Below are 21821 nucleotides of genomic sequence, written 5' to 3' on the forward strand. Positions count from 1 at the left end.
CCATATTAAACAAATACATCCTAAGGTTACCCGGGTCCACGTTTTGGGGCCACGCCCCCTTTATATATCAAAATATTTTTTACCCTGTGACCATCCCTGGAAGATATCCTGTGCCTGTGTAAAATTTGGTTACGATCGGCTTATTCGTTTAGGAGCCAAGTGTGTCTATAGGTACATACATAATTTGAATTTTATATATATAGATTAATACCAATGAAGCAAATGTGATTTATGTTTAAAGTTTAAAATTGGATTAATAATTAAGAAATATACCATCTTCGTTATTTGAATAGCGCATCCTTTAATACTTAGTAGGTACAGTTTTCGTTTTGTTTGTTTAATATTCATTAACTTTTTATAAAAATATAGCATATTCTACGTCTACATCCCATTTAAAAAATTTTTGAAAATTAAAAAAAAAATAAACATAGGGGCGACATTTTTTTTTGTTGACGGTGCTGCGCATTTTCTTCCATATAAAAATTTTGTCAAGCATACTTTGTATGGTAAAAAATCAAAAAAAGGGTACGCTATTCAAATGACGAGGAATGTATATATGTAGTATATTTTTGTTATTTTTATACAACGCAATTATATGTAGGTAAAATTGTCCTGCATTTTCAAAATATATTTATGGTCACCGTAGTTATATAGGATGTGGGCGTGGTTATTCTTCGATTTTAAACATTTTTACCAGGATCAACAACTGCGCCAAGTTTAGGAGAAATTGGTGAAGTGGTTACCGAGATTTACACATGTAACCGTAAGTGGGCGGGGCTAAGCCCATTTTCCACAAATGTATAATATTCTTATATTCCGCCAAGAGATCATTATAAATTAATTTTGAGTAAATAAACTTCAGTAGTTACTAATATATCAATACCATCCGTCCTTAGATCAAAGGAAGTACGCATACCAAGTTTACGTTCACGCACGCGCACGTTGATGGTTTTGTAAATCACTCCCACTCACGTTGTTATATTTCTTTCAATCACATAATTATTATTATTATATATTTTTTTTCAGATTGAAACTTTATTTATATAAATAGAATTTCTTATATATATTGTTACAAAAGATTGGCCAAACACCTTGCCTGGGATGAATGCATTATTATTTATTTTTTTTTTTACAAATGTCAAATATACGTACCTACATATCGTCACCTGAAACGCAAAAAGACGTAACAACATCGTAAATTAAATGGAAAAAGTCGTGACTAATATTTTAATTATTTGTTTTTTTCATAAAATGATGCGGATAGTTGTAATTCGATGATTTATATGAATAAATCAAAAAGTGAATTTTGAATTTGTTATTAGTTATGACTTTTTGCATTTCAAGGATTATGTTTGTTACGTCTTTTTGCATTTCAGGTGACGATATGTACATATGTATGTCTTACGAGTATAGAAAAGAATTCACATCAATATTCATTCAATGTAATTTTAAAATGACTAGCTCATATTTTTGTTTAAAAATAATATTTTGTCGAGTTTATCACCAAGCAGTCGTGTACGTCTTTCTTCTAGAATTCTGCCTGAAACAGAAAAAACTCGTTCAATAGGTGCTGAGCTAGCTGCTACATGTGTGTAAAATTTGCCTTGAAAAGGTTCTAAGAAGTGAAAAATCTGTAGCTCTCCCAAATTAAAAAAAAATCGTCACAACTTTTGTTTTCTGATTTTTTCATGTAAATCTGTATTTTTATAATTTTTTGGTCCTTCTGATCCTGCAAGCCTTAGACAGAGAAACTATAGAAACCAAGCTAGCAATCAGGCTACCTAATGACACTTTTATGTACTACAAGCAACGAAGAGACGATGCCACTTTTTCGCATGCCACAGGGGACAGAGCGCGCGAGTCAGACTGAAAGCTGGAAAATAGCCTTTTACCTGCCGATAAAATCCACTACAAATAAGAAGATTAAAGACAACGAAATTAAGCCGCTATCAGAAATAAGTGGTCATCTGCATAAGCTAGGAATTCGGCCGCATGATCTCTGATGCTTTTGAGATATTTACTATTTATTTATTTATTTATTTATTTATTTATTTATTTTTTACAGTCTGTTAGACTTATATTGCAACAAAGATTTAACATTCTTATAATTAGATTTAGATTTAGAATGTAAATATTAAATATTAAATACAAAATGCTCTACGGAAATTTTTAAATAACATTATTTCTTTATCACTGCAATTATTTTATGTCAATATACACGCATGCAATTTTCTGGAAGTTATGTAGGCGGTTGTAAAGGCCGAGTTTCCAATCCGCGCTATTCTTTTTGGGTTACTCCATTTATTGATATCTCCTGGGTGGTCGAAAAGGCCGAGTTTCCGATCCACCCAGTCGCGCTTTCGTGACGGTTGGAAAGGCCTAGTTTCCAATCCGCTCGTTTATTGTTTATTATCTAAGGGTCTAGGTAGTCGGAAAGGCCGAGTTTCCGATCCGCCTAGTCTCGATATCTTGGTGGTAGGAAAGGCCTAGTTTCCAATCCACGCTATTGTTGATACATCACTATCTTGTAGGCTGCGGTCTACAATAGTCAAATAGCAGCCGCTTGAAAAGAGTGCTAGTATCACAATTTTTTATAGCCTCTGGTAATTCATTGAAGCACTTTAAGCCTTTATAGAAAATATTTTTTTTTGTCCACTTCTGTTCTATACTTCTCTCAACAAATATGTATGCGTCTCATTTATATATCGGAGATTATCGCTAAGATAATCCGGCAGGTTGCCCTTCTTAATATTGTACACAAATTTCATAGCGTGGTAAAAAACTTGTTCCTTCACGCTTAACCAATTCAAGGTTTCAAGCATACATCTTGTTGGTGTGTCGTACGGTTTGTTGAGGATGAATCTCATCGCTCGGTTTTGCATTTTTTGTAGCTTATCTACATGGGAGTCCCCCGCTAGGAAGAAAATCGTGGAGCAGTATATAAAGTGCGGTTCTACTATTGACCTGTACACCAACGTTTTATATCTTCTTCCCAAGTACTTACACGATCTCTTTATAAGGCCAATTTTTTTAGCAATCTTGTTGACTGTATACTCAATGTGCTCATCAAACTTTAGGCACCTATTATTTGATTGTTAGGTCGTCTCAAGAAGACGTGAAAGCAATAGTGAATTTTGTACATAAATACATATATTTTATTTTAAGTAGATACATATATCGGCAGTCTTTGTAAATTTTTCTGTTGCTGCATAAAGCTATTACTTACCCACGTAAAAATATGCGAGTTGGTCTTCTTTTCTTTACTACGAAGCTCAAACGTTTTATGTAACATTTTATTATTTATTTTATTTTATTTATTTTGTGAACGTCATGTTTTTGTACTGCCGAGCTCTGTGTATAATTAAGCCATAACTGTAGGAACAGCTGTGTAAATTTTTTTTATCAAAATTAAAATTTGCAAGAGCCAAGCAATTTTTTTGTTTCCCCATTTCGTACGTCCATAGCGTGTGCTAGTAAATTTTTTGTAGACGGAATCAACAAACTCTTTCTGAGTAAATATTAAACGCCTCAGTTTAACTTAGTATATTTTTAAGCGGTGACGTTTTTGTAGAACTCTTCAGTTCAAATTTTTCCCGTGAAATTGAATTCATATAGTTGGGTCCTATTAAAAACCATGTTTCCGTAATTCGTACGCTATATTCAGTTACGAAAAGGCGAAGTCTTTTAGACGTTGCCGCCACGAACCTTGGTTGTGCTATCGAATTCGCGGAAATCTGATTCAAAAACACAAAATAATCCATCCGGAGATGAATATCAATAAAGACATTATGACTAGTCGACTAATCGAATATGATCCGTCTCTCTCAGTTGGAACAGTTCCTTTTGTCCTGCTAAATTACTTTAGGTAGTGTTTAAGCTCTTTGTTTAATAGGCAGTAAGGATTTATGTATATTCCATTTGATGAAATAAATAAATAATCGATTAATCGACTAGCAAAAGCGGTCGACTTTACTTTATACTAGATTAACCGTTTACTTTTGACTTTTTCAACTAAGCGCTCACAAACTACTTAACGACTATCCGTTCATTTTCGATTTTTGAACAAAACAGTTGTTTTCTCTCAATAAACATTGGTACTCAAAGATGTTAAGTATTTAAAATACAAATACAAAATACGTATTTGTGTTTTTGATTTAAATACATTTTACAGTACCATTTCGTATTTGTATTTTAAATACGTTTTTAAGCAGTATTCTTAAATATTTGTTCTATTCTTCATTATTCGTCATTTCATAGAGATTCATGTACAACACGGCGATTACTTAATTTTTTTTTTTTGACATTTGAAAATTCTCTCATTCGAATTACCAAAATTGTAAGGTCAACAAACAAAAATTCTTTGGCCTTTTCTATGTACGTGTGATTTCGAACGTATTTTTTTTAAATAGGTACGTATTTTTTATTTAAATATTTTATGCAAAAGTAGTTTGTATATTTGTTTCAAATACTTGTTTGTGACGTATTTGTAGTTAAATATTATTTTACATGTATTTTTAACATCTTAACATATTTAACATATTAACAAATTTTTATTTATTTTTTTTTTAATTTATGCTCGTTGACAAAACCAAACTGTGCTAATAAATAACAATTTCTGGCAATCTTTCTCAATACTAAAAAAACAACCGTGAGTCGCTTTGCCGATTGTTCATTATTTCTTTTCGTTATAATAAACAAGATTTTCAGTTTGAACATTAAGGGCCGGATTCACAGTGCTTAGTTAAATACGACTTTAACTATGAATTTATATTCAGAGTTACATAGTTAACTATGGAAATCCATATCGCGTGAAAATATACAAATTCTAAAATTTCACAAAAAAAAAATTTATTTCACAGGAGTTTAACTTTGGGGGCATGCTGGTTCAAACTTTTATTAACTGAGCGTTGTGAATATGAAAATCAATAGTTGACCAGTGGTTAACTACGCACTTTGAATTTGGCCCTAATTTATTATTTGTAACTAATCAATTAAATTCCGAAAAATAATTAGTTACAAGCCATTTCTGTTGGTTTATTCAAAATTATGAGTTATTATAGGTGTATTCGCGTATACTTCCAGCAGAAAACTCTCAACAAAAAAATTCAAAAGAATTTTTATCCATTCTCTCTGAAGGAGAGAAATGTTTGCAAAAGTACCCGAACGCAAAACTAGCAAAAAGTAGCAAGTTTTTAGTACAGCATGAAATGGCAAACATGAAACGAATATATATTAAAAGTTTCCTTAAAGCATTTTGTTAAGTAAATGGGTATCTGCTTTCTACCGAAACATTTCCAATCCTAATAAGTTATTTTAAACTTAAAAATCATCAAAATAGTACATTTCAATTGTTTTCATAAGTTGGAAACAGTTGACTTTGATCAGCTGTTTTTCTTGCTGGCAAATTGCTGCTGGCAAAATTTTTTCCAGCCGAAACTAGCAGCTTCTCAACAAAATTAAATGTCCGTTTGGTCTCTCAATTTGCCCTACTTTGCTGGAGAGCGAACAGCGAAACTTATATCTGACAAATTCGCGAACAGTATCACACGGGGCAACACTCGATTAGTTTGACAGCACTTGCAAGTGGAATGACATTAAAGAATATACAAATTTACTCATGATACAAAAAATACAAGGTAGTTTCATTTAAAATTTTTTTGATAAAAAAGCGTATTATTGACATTCTCCCTGATGTCAACATTTAGCATAGCGTTGCCACATCGGAAATTCGTAGGAGAGGGTAATTTGAAATCATATATTGGATATTATTTATAAAATGGTGGATTTCATAAATGCTGAATGAAGAGGCTTATATGCCTCCACCAAAACTTAGTAATGAAAATGCTTTGTTTTAAAAATTAATTCAAATATTTTGTCTAAACTCATTGATAAGATATCGTTTAGGAAAAAGTTTAAGAAATGAAATACTTTTGTTGGAATTTCTCCATTTTGTATATTTCAAAATAAGTTTCAAGTTTTTTAGTTTTCGGAGTAATTTCTAACGCCGTGGCCCAGCGGAGTAGTTAGACGTTGCAAACGATATATCATCAAGGTTGTAGCGTGACGATTTAGCAGACTTGTTCGCTTACGGTTAAGAGTGGATTAACCTTTCCAGCTTTCCTTAGATTCAACTCGTATTCAGCACATTTCTTATTAAGAGTTTTAATTTCGTTTTCAAGCTCGTTTGTCAGGTAGTTAATATGGCGACGAAAAAGTGACAATGGAACCACCTTCTTTATTTTATCATGAATTTACCTAAGAAACTATGCTTAAGTATGGTGAAATTTTGTGTAAAGGAGAACCGCTACATAAGTTGAGTTCTCGTATTCTCCAGCAAAAATATCCAGTTACTTGCCAGTAACCAAATTTCGGAGAGTAAGCCCATATTTACTTCCAATGGAGAGAAATATTCAAGATTCAGTTGATTGAGTTCGAGTTTTATGTATTTTCGGGCACTCTAGCTTAACAAATAAAAATTACAACAGTTATAATTTAAAGGCCAATAAACCAAAACAAACATATTTTTAAATTAGTACAAAGTTTTAAACTTAGATTAATTTAGTTTTTGTTATAGATTCAAGTATATTTTTATAAAAAATATGAAATATAGATTTTAAAAAAAAACTAAAGAGTCGAAACATGTCAATATGTGAATGTCATATAGTTATGATAAGCACTTTAGTACTAAACTGACTATTTTTAGGGGAGTCGCATATTAAAAAGCTACTTCGCGTCTTTTTAGCGATGAAAGTGCCAATACTATAGCGAATTGAAAGCTATTTGAAAATAAATACACCATCCAACAAAACGCTTAAGGCAAAACAGACTGAAACCTAATTAAAAGCTTTTTTCATAATCTGACTTCTAGAGGGGAATGGGCATGGGGATTGATATACTAACCGATTTGGACGGGGTTGTGAGTGAAATGCAATGATTAATGCAAAATTTTCGGCTGTGTTGCTGTTGATAAAATTTCGCAATTTCGCTTTTCGCATCGGTGCAATGCATTTCGCATCAACACCTGAATATCCCTAATGTGCTTTTAAATCATGCACCTGGTCGAGCAGTGACAAATTATTCTATTAGACCGACTTTGACCTTGCTGGGAGGCGTATGGGAGGCAAAATTCTACAATTTGTAGACATTTAATGATCCAATAAAATAAAATAATAATTATATTGGTCAAGATGGAGTTAGAACTACATACATAGACGCATAGTAACGTCTGCGATAAAATGTGTGTGGAATTAAACATTAAAAATTTTGTTCCAGTTTGCTACTTCCTGCCGATTGGCGTCGCTTTAAGGCAAAATAAAAAAAATTTCCTAACATTTTGGATGTCTAATGGAATATAGTACATTGAGGTTAGTAAAATGTCAGTAATTATAGAAGTGAAAAAAATGTAAGACCTAAATAAATGTCGTAAACATCAACGCGTAGCGGTGTAGGGAAGTTTCTGATAAGAACCGTACCAAAAACGATAAATTAATGAGCATTTGTGTACTTGTGTGAATGTGTGAATGTGTGTAACCACGACTAATGCTTACAAACTTACTTAGAACGAAAGCGTGTTAAACGAGAAAAAAGTAATCAAACGAAAGTGAGAAACTGTGTACTGTTGTAGGCCACAATGGTGTTCACACAATATGGAACGTAATAAGAATGTTTTGGCAAAATATTTATATACTTCTTAACTGAACTCATTGATAGGGTCCCCGACATCTCCGAAGTAGAGATGCAGTTTTTCAAACCAATTAAATCGAAGATCGATTTATGGAGCCCCCCTTCCGACCCGATTTTTCGTCGATTTTTTAATTTCGATTCGATCCGCGTATCGATCCAAAAAAATACGAGTATCGACATTCGATTTTTTCTCAATAGCATTAGAAAATCTAGAAAATTTTAAGAAAACTTGAATTTAAGCCTGGTACAAAAAAATTAAGTTAGCCTTTTGAATATAGGGAAAAAACATTGATTTCGCTGATAAAATGCCACGAATATTAAAAATACACCAACTAAATAGTATTTTTTTGCTCGAAACTGGTTAGGCATTAGATCAATTTCAATTTATTTCAATTTATTTTGTTATCGTATCTGGCAAGATATATGAATCGATTGTAAGAGATCGGTTTATTTTTTGACGATTTCTTCATGCATCGATTATTTTCATTACGATTCGAATCGATTCAAAATTCGATTTCATTTATTTCGATCTGGCATCTCTACACCGAAGTCGACTAAGAAGTTTCACTTCAAACATTTTTTTTTTAAGTTCCATTCGTAATGTTTCTCATTCCTTATTTTATGCGGCAAATATATTTATTGTCAACTCCGAAATGATCCAGTTTATTTTTTCCAGATTCGCTATAGATATTGTATAATGTTAAAGTCTCGTGACTGGATAGTCCAATGCTGTGCCACTGTGCACGCCAGTCGTTTCTATTCTGTGCCAACTGACGTCCATTGGAAATGCCAAGTGAAGCCAAGTCCTCCTCCACAAGAAGCATTTTTCGCACGGTTCACACGCTATCATCTCCACTAACGCACCTCACCGTTTCTTAGCGGTAGATATTCTGTCTGACGCTATTAAACGCCTAATTTTTCGTTCCTCTCTCTCGGCCATTTTCATTGAAAACTACATGTTAGTAGTGCCTCGAATAATACGGCTTACAGTCGATTGGCTCACATGTGTTATTTTCGCTATTTCACTGCTTCAAAGCCCCGTCCAAGCTTTTTCAGTAATATTTTTTTTATATTTCAAAACGCTTCTCATGGTATTTTAATTTTTGATATAATTTTCTTTTGATTTATAGATTTTATTGCTTTTAAAATGAAACATTTTTTTTTAATTTCATTAAATTTTTGTAAACTGGCATCTATCTTTAAACTCACCTGAGTTTTTCGTCTCAGTCTTTATATTTCGACAACTATCTTGGAAGCTCTTTTCTGTATTTCGAATGACTAATTGAAAGATGTGCTAATAGTTTTATTATATTTATCGTTTAGTAATAAGTTTTCTAAAAATTAAACGAAATGAAAAAATATATATTTTTTTTTAACAGGAAAAATTAAAAATTTGAGATGCTGAAAGTAAAAGAAACAAGATGAATCAAACAAGTTTCCAAACGTTAAATAAAAAATATGATTTTTTTAAGCAATAAAACTTATAAAAAAATCGTATTCAAAAAATTCTTTGAGGAGGAGTGAACTCGGATCTCTTACTTAACTTTAATGTTCATTAAATACCGTTAACGAATCATTAACTGACTCTGAGAGCGAATTTTTCAAATCGTTACTGAGGGACACCTCAACAATACCTTTTATTGATATCCATATTGCGATGTCTTAGATAAATAGTGTAGAATCAAAAAGAAGTGGCAACCTTACACTATTATCCTAGGGGATAACATTTCGTATATAAATTGAGAAAGCATTGTTTAAGGACCTTCTCTTGATACCCATGAATAGTAATATTTCACCTATTTTTCTAAACAAAAAATTAAATAAATATGCGGAATATCCGAAATATTTACTGTGTTTACAATTTCGTCAAAATCGATAGAGCCGCTTTCGAGAACACTATGGATATATATGGATATATATATATATATAGCTCATTTAATATAATAAATAAATCCCGTCTTTTGAAAGATCATCTACAGAGAATATGGGTAGAAATGAGGACAAACAAGAAGAAACTTAAAGTACTTACAAAGCTGCAAACAAAAACAAGATGTGTCGACGTTGAATGTTAGCGTATTTAAAAACTATCAAATACGTATAAACATATGCACACATTACTTCGCCGCCATTGCAAACGTAATAGTGATAGCCCAGAGTACCTAGTCGCCTATGAAGCTTCGTCACTGGCATCACAATTTGAAATGTGAAAAGTAGATACAAAGAGAAAACTTGAAACTAAAAACTAAAAAGAAGAACGTGTTCTTAACACCATACAAGTGAAGCATTGACAGCGACTTAGTAAACGCCATTGCTAGGGGTGTGTTCAGAAATGCATCAAGCCAAAGCATAAGGTGCATTTATTTCTAAACTTTAATTGATGGAAAGAGGCTGTTGTTGCCTTGGCTTGATGCATTTCTGAACGCACACAAGGTTTTCATACGATTCCTCGGAAATGTTACCAACAATGCTGACGAAGTCATCGCATTTAATTTTAGCAATCAATTAGTTACCTGCAGTTGTTTAAAACCTTAAAGCGTTAAGAATATGACCAAATATTGCATCTACAAAGGCACTTACCTCTTTGTCTTTTAAGCCCAACAGCAACACTTCCTCCATGAGTGTTAGACGTGTCTGTTTGGAATCGCCATCATCGATGTTGTCCTCCTGATCTTTATTACTGTTACTTAAATCGCTGTCGTCATCTGGTGTATTAGCATTCTGGCCGTATGCGCCACCTTCAGCGCCATTGTCTCGTGTTTTCACGGCGCGTCGCACCAAACCATCACTTCGATTCATTTTTTATTAAATTGTTATTTATTGCACTCACTTACTGTGTGTTATGTTTAATTTAAAACTCTTTAATTAATCCTATTCTTATATTAATCTAATTCCGAGAAAAATACGCAATTTTTTTTTATTGCTATATCCGTAATTAATTGGTGAAGTGGCGCTCCGCTACGTTTTGCTTTACACCTTTTGTTTGTTGCTGTTTTTACACTGTGCCTTCGTTTGCTTTGCTGTTTCCGTGTCACTGAAGAGCTTAAATTCTTTGCTCTTTTTTTTTACATATTTTTTGCAGTATTATGCATTTATTTATTCAAACTGATAACTATTTTCGGAAACGATAGAAAAAATTAAATTTCACTAGTTTATTCACGATATTCCCCAGGCAATGGAGGAAAAAATATTTTTCTTGTAAATCTTTTCCTCCTCTATGCTGACATTTCGTTCCACGACAGAAAACCTTTGACAGTCAGTACTGCCAACTCTCAAATAATCAACTGTCATTAAAAAGCTGTGCCGATTGTAATATAACAACGGCTTCATTTTATATTTCTGCGGCAGCAAAGAACGTAATCCGTTACGTTTTATTTTTATGATCTGCGAGCCAGATATTTGACAGATGTTCAGCTCTTACAGTAAAACTCCACAACCAGCTTTTCAGGCGTTCCGCGCTTTTCAGGCTTTCAGCAATAGCTGAATTGTGTAGCTGAAAGCCTGCAAAGCGCCTGAAACGTTGATGTGGAGTTGTACTCTTAAGTCCCGTCCACATACAACTTTGGCGTTGCGTTGGCACATGCGTCGTCACCATGGTCGTCACCCAAGAGAGATTTGTTTATAAATTTACCTTCTCTGGATTCAGATATATAGGCACTTGCTAATTTTATTAGCTATATAACATAAATACACATAAAATAATTTTTTAGAACTGATGTGTTGATTACGGGCACGAAAAGTGGTTTTTAGCGTTCCTCACGCTCTGAGCACTTTTGGCACGGGTTGACACATTTTTGACACTTGTTGGAGAGTAACTTATTTTTACGCTCTAATTGCCGAAACAGCCCGGAATGCGTGTGGCTTCTGGGCTGTTGTGAGCACCCGCGGGTAACCGTGAGCTCGTGTGGAACAAACCTAATTAATCGCCGCCAGCTGTCGCCACGAGCTCAATGTTGTGACAGAGGTTTTTCAAATTAAATTCTAAGCGGTGCTTTTGCAATTGAGTTTTTCTTATTAGTTGTATTATTTATAGAAAAATTTAATATAAATTCTTTGGAAATGTATCTAATTTCAACGGGGAAGACAACTGTACTCTCTGACTTCAGTAATTTAGAAACAAAATCAATTTACCAGCACGCAAATGGCGAAACCACCGATTTTCAATTCTATGCACGGCAACGCATCTTCCTGGAAGTGAACAAAAAGTCTGGCTTGGAAATAATGCGGATCAAAGATAAAGGAGATCACAGTAAGTGATTCAATAATTCACGTAGTATTTGTTATACAAAGTTTTAATATTTATAACAAAGATTTAGAAATTCAGCGTGTGCGCAAATTGAATATTGGAAATGTTTACTGTGTCGCCTGCGCAAAGCAGTCGCTCGAGGAAATGGCATTCGGTGGTGTAAATGGCCAAGTTAGTCTATACAATTATAAAAACACTGAACTCTTGCATCGTTTTAAACCGGGTAAGTGCTACAATATGTATTATATATAAGATTCCAGCTTCTAATACGCCCATCTCTGACCTTTTTTGGCAGAAAATAATCGTAATAGTGTGCTGTATTTGGACTACAATGGAACAGATGAGTATATAGCTTCGGTATTCGAAAGTGGTCAAATCAACGTTTATGGCACTAAAACGAAAACAAAAGTAGATAGCGTAAATATTGATGGAAAGTAAGAAAAGAAACTTCTTTAATTGTGTTGCTTGTTGTAACTTTATTAACTCTATTTTGGTTTTAGCTCCACTCTGGCACGTTTTCATCCAAGCAAGCGTTTCCAGCTATCAGTAGCATCTTTCAAGGGTGCCGTTACCGTCTACGATCTGCAAACCAAACGGAAGATATTCAATCTGAGCGATGCTCATGCCTCACCTTGTCGCGATCTATGCATGTCTCCTGCAACGCCTGATACACTAATAAGCGTGGGGTATGATTGTATTGTTAATGTCTTCGACACACGTCGTAGAACGCCGCAAATCAAACTAAATCATCCGCATCCATTGTCTACCGTTGCAATGAGTAGTTGTGGTACATACATTTGCGTGGGAAATTTGAAAGGCGAGTTGATTTCTTATGATATACGTAGTGTGAAAAAATGTTTAGCCACCAAAAAAGTGCACGATTGCTCTATTACACGTTTATCATTTGTGCCACTACCTGAGGAAGATAATAATACAACACCAAGTTTTACCAGCACCACCGCCAATAGTACAGATAATACATCCGAAATTCTTGAAGATCAGCAGAAGTCAATGGCGAACATGCGCCAACGCGATTCTTTTTGTGATTTTCTAGATTTTCAAGCAAACAAATTGGACCGGAAATCTGCACGTTTTACAATGGGGCGTGACAGCTTCGATTGGGATACACTTGGACGTAAGCCAAACTCGGAAGATAATCGCACAAATGTATCGAAACTAAACGGCAGCAATGAAAGTGTCAACAACTCGAGTAGTAACACCACTGATGGGAAATTGAATTTAAGTTTTGATTATGTAAACACACGGCGTGCTAAGGTAGTCGAAGAAGGAAAACGGCAATTTTCTAGTAAGGTTTTTTCAGAAATAAAAATATTTTTAGTACTAGCAAATCCTTATTTTACTTTATTGTAATTGCAGCGCTGCCGACGGCACCACTCCGTGATCGTAATAGCATATCGAAAGTTGTAACCAATTTAAAACAAATCGATGAGGAAGAATCAGCAAATTCCGCACACTCAACGCAACAAATAGAGTTGGATTGTGATAGTGATAAAGAAAATCCCAGTAATATAGATGTAGAATTCGATTCAGCTGCGCAACCGCATACACCAGTAAATGCATGCAATAGCACACCCAATCGCACGCCGGCAAGCACACAAAATTTTACAGAAAGCAAGAAATTGTCGGAAAATTTTAATTCGCAAGTTGCAAATACACCTGTGCCGCCACAAGCAGGGATTCTACAGGAAATCGCCGATTTGCGTATGGAAATGAACTCACGTTTTAAGCAATTAGAATCGGAATTAAAATTTAACGCCGAGCAAAACAAATGGCAAATTTTTACGCAAACAGCTGATATATGGGCGCGCCAAATGAATACCACCGAAGATATACGTGATGCGCTGAGCTATCTTTTGCAAACCGATCCTTTTGTAAATGAGTTTTTACGCCTGAAAGACGAGAATGAGTTATTAAAGGCACAACTACAGCAATTAATGGCACAAAAATAGGTAAAACCTACTCATGTATGTATTTTATTAGATATCTATTGTAGCACTGTTTTGTTTTCCCATTGATATATTAAAAAAGTTTTAGTAATTAATCTTTATTATTTGTAGTTGATTGTGAAATTGTACTGAATAGAAATGTATTAAATTAAAATTTATTTCATTTATTTAATGCATAATTGTGACAAAAGACTTTATGCTGCCAAACAAAAATTATACTTTTATGTACTGATAGGAATAAAAGGACTAAATAAGTGTGCTTTATTATGGCAGATATTATACATATTTGCCAGGGAATAAAAAAAAATATATGATAACTGTTTAAAATATGTTCGCTGATTAGTTATATTCCATTGAGCAAATGTGTACTGTATAGCCAGCTCTGCTGATTTGATTTGATTCAAAATTTAAAAGCGCATAATTAACACTTTCCCTGCCATATTAAAAATGAAACAACCATATATCTTTACATAAGCATATGGTCAAATTACCTAACTCAGACAATTAGTTAACGATCTCGCGATGGGGTAACCCCCGTCACTGTCAAACACATGAGGACTTGGAAGCAACTTACAAAAGCAAAAGAAACTATAGACTTATGTAAAGTATTGTGAATAAAGGAGAGCGGTTACAATAGAATATTATGTAGTTAACAATCTACAAAAACAACAACCAACTGGTAAAAACTATCGTTACTAAGCAGGGGCATGGAATGTGTTAACTTCAACAATAACACAAGGGAACAAACATTTTGTTGCGGCAAATGTTAAAGCTGTTTTTGATTGACTTTGCTGTGCCGATAACGAATCCATGAGTATAAAGATCCCATCGGCTCCAGATTTTGAAAAAAAAACGAGAAGCTCTAGCAACGAAACAAAAGGCGATATTAGGTGTAACTTAAAGGTGGAAGTCTCGACAACTATCCGTGAAACCTTGACTTGATGGTCACTTATAGTCATTTATTGAACACCACGACAGTCGGGTCTACGTAACCGGAACGACCCAGATTTATATCTGGCCATGGACTGTCACTCCAGTAACACTCCTCAAAATCTCTTTGGGGAGTTTGTATGCTGTTACAACAACAACAGTGCCCACCACAGGCTCATGTTAAGGCTTGAACTTTCGACTACAATCGTTTAAAATACCATCTCTGAACCTTTACCCTAAGGTCAATTATAGTTATTTATTTAACAGCAAAAACTTATTTTGGCAAAAAATTTCGTTTTGTTTTCATTAGCACAGTATTCCAGTATTTTTATATTGTTCAATAAATGATGGTGTGGCTTCGGACCCTTTTGTTGCTACCTCAGGTGTGCCTCAGGGTAGCATATTAGGTCCTCTATTCTTTAACCTGTTCATTAATGATATCTCTTCGTGTTTTTCATCCTCTAAGTTTCTGCTTTATGCGGATGACTTGAAACTCTACTCTGAGATTGGCTGCACCAATGACGCTACAGCTCTTCAATTGGAGCTTAATAAGCTTAATAATTGGTGCGTTAGGAATCGACTGTATCTAAACATTAATAAATGTCACAAAGCGACGTTCACTAAACTGCACAATCCCTTGAACACATCGTATAGCATTGCAAACTCTACGCTTGTGTCGATTAATGAAGTCAAGGATCTGGGGGTGTACTTTGACACTAAGTTTACGTTTGCTATGCATATTAATTATACGATAAAAAACTCGCTTGCTATGCTTGCGTTTGTACGAAGGAACTCTTCTAATTTCTCAGATCCATACACACTTAAGATGCTGTTTTCGGCTTTTGTGCGGTCTAAATTAGAATACGCGGCATTTATTTGGAGACCATATCATGCTATTCATATAAACAGGTTGGAGAGAGTTCAAAAAATTTTCCTCCGTTTCGCTCTTCATTCACTAAATTTCACACTCCCGATTCCGTCATATGAGTCTCGGTGCCGTCTAATCAGCCTACTGTCCTTAAATGATAGAAGAACACTCTTGGCGATATCTTTTATTTCTGACATTGCTACAGGCAGGATTGACTGCCCGTCCCTGCTTGAGAGGTTGCACTTCAATGTCCCGAGTAGAAACCTCCGGCGGTTTGAGGTATTTCGTGTTGGCCTCAGCAAAACGGCATATAGTGCCAATGCTCCGATTAATAGAACTCTAGCTGAGTTTAACGTCTTCGCAAATTCTTTAGACCTAGACTTATCAGTTTCTAAATCTGCTCTTAAAGCCCAGTTAAGTGATTATTTTATCAGTCATTAGTGTAGTTTATGATCTCAACTTATATGTAAGCGTTTGTTAATTTATTTTGAGTGTGGCGAACTGCCAAAAAAATGTCAGTTTCATGTGAATAATTGTTTTGAATAATGTAATTAAACTAGTCCAACATGTGTAGTCTGTAAGAATATTCTGTTCATTGACTTCAGTAAATAAATAAATAAATAAATGACTATTAGTGACCATCAGGTCAATGTGCGGGGATGATATTTTTAGGGATGGTATCACCTTTTGTTTTTTTGTAGACCTAAGATATTGCAAAAAACCCAATTTTTTTACTCTTTGACTTCGTTTTTCGCAAAATCTGGAGCTGATGGAAATTTTATACTTACAGATTCGTAATCAGCTCAAGAAAGTCTAACAGCTATATTAATTAATATTTTATTCATTCGACGCCGCGATCGTAGCTAGATTTCATGTCAACCTGCAAAGTAAAAAAAAAGTGAACCATTCAAACACTTGCTCCCTAATTTTTTTGCCTCATATTTACTACCCACCGATATGGTTGTATTGAAATTTCTATAGTCCACAATATAGTGCTCATTTCGCGTATCATAACTGATAATGTTGACGAAGCGCTGTCCCCAGAAGATGTCTTCACATGGCACATAAGAAGTGCGCGCCTCTGTTACCATTGCGGTGGCTGCTGAAGTGCCAACTATTGACACATATAATTCAAATTGTGCCTCATTCAAATCTTTTGCTGACCTCAAGTAGTGCAATGGACTTGTCTCATCAATGACATGGCATACAATTTCAGGCCAAACAATAATTTGCTCACCGCCACCATCCAATTTTAGCTCAGTACGCGTTTGCACGAACTCGCCTTCACGCGTGCTAAGTGGATAAAAATTATTTGAAAATACGAAATACGTGCATATTTAAAAATTTCATTTGCTTACGTTTTGTCCGTTATGAGATATACACGTATTTTCGATTCGATCGTTTGTTGTTTGCGTGGGTCACAGACGCGAAATAACAGGCAAAGCTTATCATCGCGGAAGCAAATCTAAAAATAGTAAATACTAATATTTTATTCTCGACGTTTTTTGTTTTGAAAATTCATATAAATGAAGTTATTCTTTTTATACTAATGAACGCCCAAATTCTGCTAAGCAAACAAAAGGAAATCAAAAAAAGTGTGGCCAAATTAAGTGCGGACATACTTTTCAGTACATACATTTTCACCGCCATATTGGCAGTTTTACAAATTGGCAAATTGGAAAGCAAGTGTTTTTTTATTTATCTAGTGATTTAAATTATTTAAGAAAGTAAACTTATTTACTGTACCTTAATTGATCATTCAGAGCGTAGCCTACTTACCACCGCTTTGTCGCTAAACTTCAATTTCGTAATTTGCTTGGCTGGCCGAGCTGCTTTCGCATATACCATACTGACCAACATGCCTTCAATTCCAATTGCAATAATCATTTGCATCACAAATAGGAATATAGCCTCTGGACACTCATCGCTTGCGTATTTCTCGCCAAAACCGATTGTTGTTTGGGTTTCCACCGAATAGATGATCATCGAGACGAAATTATATACGCCTTTAATGCAGGGCTCCTTCCCCTCACCCAAACGCTCGCCAGTCACTTCGTCAAACATTAGATCGCCATGCGAATATGCAACCATATAGTTTAGCAAAGCAAAGAATAACCATGTGGCGAAGTAGGTACCAATAAAAATCGTCAGCATATATTTCCAATCTAATTCAATCTATGTGAGTTGTGGATATGGAAGCATAAAAAGTGATGCATAAAAAAATCAGTACTGCTCTTCGCAGATTTATGGCGGGTGTGCTACCATAATTTGTTAAAATAATTTTAATTATTACTAGCATATTTACAAAATTAGTTTAAGTTTTTAATGCAACGCCGATGCATGCTGCCAATCAGTAAAAGTGCACTTACCGCGTGTGCTATTGTATGGACAGTGGCAACGTTTTCAAACCTACGCACGCACGCACGTAAATGCAGTGAGTGGTCAAATCTTTTAAATTTAGTACTCTATACCAATTCGCTGTGCCATTAAGGAGATTTTTTTAATAAATGTAAATTAGAAAAAAACAATGTATGCATGTATTAGAAGTTAATGGTGATTTATTTTAGAAGGTACAACTAATTCGATGTGCTTGTACGTGTACATTATTCAACATTCGATTTATTTAAATATTGAGCATTTACATATGTATTTATTATAGAAATAAACATATGTATGTACATACATGTTTTTGGGCTAAAACAAGTGTTTAGTATTTATATGTATACTCTTTAAATTAAAGCATTTAACTTCGACAAAACATATATATATATATGTATGTATGTGTGTACATATTTACATGAACTTAATTTTAAGGGATGAATATTTATGTATACACAGATCTTTTAGCCAGACATAATTTAATACATATATGCACTTAGTTATTGCTTTATGTACAAATATATATACTAAAACTTAAAAATTCGCTTTTTATGGCTTTATACTGGGCATACTATTATATTTTGTGTTTTTTTTGTGATTTGTGTCCGAATAGCTACTTGTTAATGCGTCATTGTCCACATATGATCCTATATCACATTGTTCAAGACTTACATTAGTTGATGCGGGTGTTATTGTGTTGTTCATATTTGACGATGTTGATGTAAGACATTTTTTGTGGAATAAACTTGTTAACGCGCTTACCATTGTGGTTACCAAATCTCGAACATAGCGCCACGACTTTTGGGGTATGCGTCGGATGTTGACATTTTCATTGCCACTCTTTTCGATGACACGATGATGACGACGTCGTGCACTCATATGATCAACATCTACATAAATATGATTCGATTTAGTTAAACGTACGTATGTACATAGATACGTGAAAAAAAAAATAGAGAATACTTACCACTATAGCGTGAATCTAGATTCAATTCCATTGTACTGCCAACCCAATCACTGGTACAGGGTACGCTAGTGTAAAATTGTAGAGATGAAATATAAGGTTTAATTTAAATTAATTAGTTTTGAAAATTATTAAAAAACAAGTCAAGAATTAAACAAAACTTGCCGAACAATCGGCCTTTGAAAGCACCCGATATCGCATAGTGGGCCAGGAGCTCGTCATAAGTGAGGAAAATATAAAGCCAAAGAGCCCAATTACATATTTAGGAAATTCAACTTAAAACATGAATGGTCTTAAAAGTTGCATAAATTCTTTATTGTACAATCTATAAGGAACAAAATTGTCCCGAAGTCATTTCAACGACAAAAATTTTAAGTTTTATTTAAAATCACTTTAATTTGAAAAATTTGCATTCACGCATTTTCTTCCATACAAAGTATGTTCGCATTTTCTAATTTTTTTTAATCTGATAAGGAAGTTGAAAATTTGTGTACAAATTCCTTGAATTTTACACAAAGTTTTGAATTTTTTTTTTTATGTTGTAGTATAAACAATATTTTTATAAAAAAATTTGCGAAAAAATAAATAATTTTGCACATTTTGTGAAAAATTCGTTGTGTCAATACCTTTTTCGGGCAGTATATTTGCAAATATAAGACATAATAACAAAAGAGAAGAGCTTCTTTCTTGTTGTGACACATAGCCACTGCTACTGCTTCTTGCGTTTTTAAATATATAAATATTTTTTCTTTTTCTGAAAGTGCCATCCTGCCACGAAAATTATACTTTTTTAACCAAAATCTTCAAGCTTTTATGTACATGCACACGAACTTATTTATTAAACGTAAATGTTTAACTATGCATATAATTTATCTCTAACTTGACGGCATCATACAAATATTTACATACGTTGCACTTGATTATCTGTAAAAGTATGCATTAGTACTTTTTATCTAAATAAAACGCTAAGATTTATGATACATATTAAATGAATCATTGCTGTGGTAAAAATTTTAAAATGATTTGTCTGTTATCTTTCTTGTTGCTGTAAAATTTAAGATACGTATACAGTCTCCCAACAGATTTCTCAACGTCTGTTTCTTAACCCGTAATATCTTCCGTACTAAATTTTAACTATTTCTGACAAAATCCTGTAAATGTGGCGAGTAAAGTAAAAAAAAACTAACTTTAATAGGCACTCACTTATTCGCACTTCTACTTATGCTGCTAGCCAATTCACATTTTTTTCGCCGTTCCACAATTGGACTTTCTGGATAATAGTCTCGGGAATCGTTAATTTTCTCCTTTTCCTCCGAGCGTTTAAGTGATTTCGGTTCAATTGGTCGTGGTTTAACTGGCATCGATATAGATCGACGCATTTGTGTATTATCTGCTTGATCCATTGTATATATGTATGTATGTATGTATGTATGTATATTTTCTCAAGCTTTATATAACAAGTTGATTACTTGACCATCCACCCACTCGAGCTGTGATAATACTTCAAATTAAATTGAAAGCAATTAGTAACGAGTGTTTAAATTAAATCAGATCAGCTACTATGATACACATCGAGCACTAGAATGGAATGGATGCCAACTGCTCCACGATGTTGACCATTGAAATGGCAAAAGCAAACTAATGTGTCAAAAGATTACTATTAAATTCATCTTTATGAGCTGCTCTTTATACAAATGATAACCATAATCACAGCACGAGTATACATATTGGAAGACTCTGTTGTAGTATGTTTTATCTTGGGGGAAACAAAGATTCGGGGGGAAGAAACTTAGGGACTTGCTGTTGACACAGCGTCTGAAATGGTAGATATGTGACATGACAAAATTACTGTTTATTACTGCTTTGATACAAGCATTAGTTCAGTGAGATTATACAGTAGCAGAAGTAAGATACTTAGAATAAGATGTAAATATATAAAAAATTTCGATTGCACTAACGCTTTCATCATAAAAACTTTCTTATGAAATTTGAGAATAGAAACTATTAGCTGAGTTTTTCTGCACTGAGAGTATAAATTGCACTAGCGTCAAATATATTATTTTTGGGCTGTGGAGGAACAGAAACCACTTCCCAAAAAGGAGACGGTTATCAATTCGTGGGAATATTTTTTTTTTTTTTTTTTTTTATGTACATATAAATGGTACCGCATAACTTTGGACCACGCTAAACGATTTCTATAATTATTTTTTTTTTAAGGAAAGGTGTTACCTCACAGCTGGTCCCATACTAATTTAGTTTAGATCCGATCCTTGGATCTTGAAGAAATTAACGATAATCTTAAATTTATATATGGGAATTGAGGTCGGATTTGTTTTCTGCTCAAAAATTACTTGTAAAATAACATTTTGTGACATTTTGAAATTTTCGATATATATTTACAAACTGCTTTAGCAGTAAAAGTCTTATTTTTTTATGAATTAGGGTTTTAGTCTTAATTTGTATTTTTGTCTTTATTGTTTTTTATTATTATTATTGACTTATCTTAATTTTTATTATTAATTTTACCTTTATCTATGTCTTAATCTTTGCGTTTAGCTTAATATTTTTAATTCTATTATTATTTTTGTCTCTGTCTTGATCTTTATTTCTACAACTATCCTTATCTTCACCCTTTTCTTTTTAGGTTTAGCTTTATTTTTATTTTTATACCCATTTTTATCTTAATATTTATGTTTATCTACGCCTTTTCTGTGTTTTTAATCTTATCTTTATCTTTATTTTTATCTTTATCTTTATCTTTATCTTTATCTTTATCTTTATCTTTAT

The 21821-nt window shown here is 33.7% G+C and overlaps 3 protein-coding genes across 4 annotated transcripts in view; 1 reads left to right on the forward strand and 2 right to left on the reverse strand.

Moving 5' to 3' along the window:
* The window catches only part of LOC118742065 (Golgi phosphoprotein 3 homolog sauron-like), a gene marked incomplete at its 3' end in the record, with an annotated part of 15414 nt that extends 4935 nt beyond the window's left edge, over nucleotides 1–10479 (reverse strand). Inside the window, exon 1 of the mRNA XM_036474033.1 lies at nucleotides 10261–10479. Within this exon, the coding sequence (XP_036329926.1) occupies nucleotides 10261–10479 (219 nt within the window). The remainder of the gene's footprint in view (nucleotides 1–10260) is intronic.
* Nucleotides 10480–11659: 1180 nt separating this feature from the next.
* LOC118741180 lies at nucleotides 11660–14203 on the forward strand. Its single transcript, XM_036473056.1, has 5 exons — nucleotides 11660–11929; nucleotides 11991–12149; nucleotides 12222–12360; nucleotides 12427–13232; nucleotides 13304–14203. Exons 1-5 carry the CDS (start codon nucleotides 11740–11742, stop codon nucleotides 13894–13896), a joined length of 1887 nt encoding a protein of 628 aa, XP_036328949.1. The 5' UTR covers nucleotides 11660–11739; the 3' UTR covers nucleotides 13897–14203.
* A 2243-nt stretch (nucleotides 14204–16446) lies between these two features.
* Nucleotides 16447–20679, reverse strand: LOC118741181 (ATP-sensitive inward rectifier potassium channel 12). 2 transcript variants are annotated; one of them, XM_036473057.1, is made up of 7 exons: nucleotides 20238–20679; nucleotides 19038–19102; nucleotides 18833–18960; nucleotides 17471–17866; nucleotides 17050–17156; nucleotides 16645–16984; nucleotides 16447–16571 (listed from the first exon to the last, which is right to left on the reverse strand). In XM_036473057.1, the coding sequence occupies exons 1-7, from the start codon at nucleotides 20435–20437 to the stop codon at nucleotides 16533–16535; spliced, it is 1275 nt and encodes a 424-aa protein (XP_036328950.1). In that variant the 5' UTR covers nucleotides 20438–20679; the 3' UTR covers nucleotides 16447–16532. The 2 variants fall into 2 exon arrangements, with proteins under 2 accessions (XP_036328950.1, XP_036328951.1); XM_036473058.1 differs by lacking the exon at nucleotides 20238–20679 and adding an exon at nucleotides 19944–20160.
* Between the last annotated feature and the right edge of the window lie 1142 nt (nucleotides 20680–21821).

This window comes from Rhagoletis pomonella, unplaced genomic scaffold (genome assembly GCF_013731165.1).
Source record: "Rhagoletis pomonella isolate Grant_MI unplaced genomic scaffold, Rhpom_1.0 Rhpom_scaffold_00006, whole genome shotgun sequence".
In the NCBI taxonomy this organism is placed as follows: domain Eukaryota; kingdom Metazoa; phylum Arthropoda; class Insecta; order Diptera; family Tephritidae; genus Rhagoletis; species Rhagoletis pomonella.

Bases quoted from the DNA above. Each gene is read 5' to 3' on its own strand.
- LOC118741180 (XM_036473056.1), top strand. From the start codon at position 11,740: ATGTATCTAATTTCAACGGGGAAGACAACTGTACTCTCTGACTTCAGT. The intron at 12,150-12,221 runs GTAAGTGCTACA...CTTTTTTGGCAG, and splicing joins CTTGCATCGTTTTAAACCGG to AAAATAATCGTAATAGTGTG. The intron at 12,361-12,426 runs GTAAGAAAAGAA...TTTTGGTTTTAG, and splicing joins AGCGTAAATATTGATGGAAA to CTCCACTCTGGCACGTTTTC.
- LOC118741181 (XM_036473057.1), bottom strand. From the start codon at position 20,437: ATGGATCAAGCAGATAATACACAAATGCGTCGATCTATATCGATGCCA. The intron at 18,961-19,037 runs GTAAGTATTCTC...ATATTTATGTAG, and splicing joins TCTAGATTCACGCTATAGTG to ATGTTGATCATATGAGTGCA. The intron at 16,572-16,644 runs GTGGGTAGTAAA...TTTACTTTGCAG, and splicing joins ATTTCAATACAACCATATCG to GTTGACATGAAATCTAGCTA.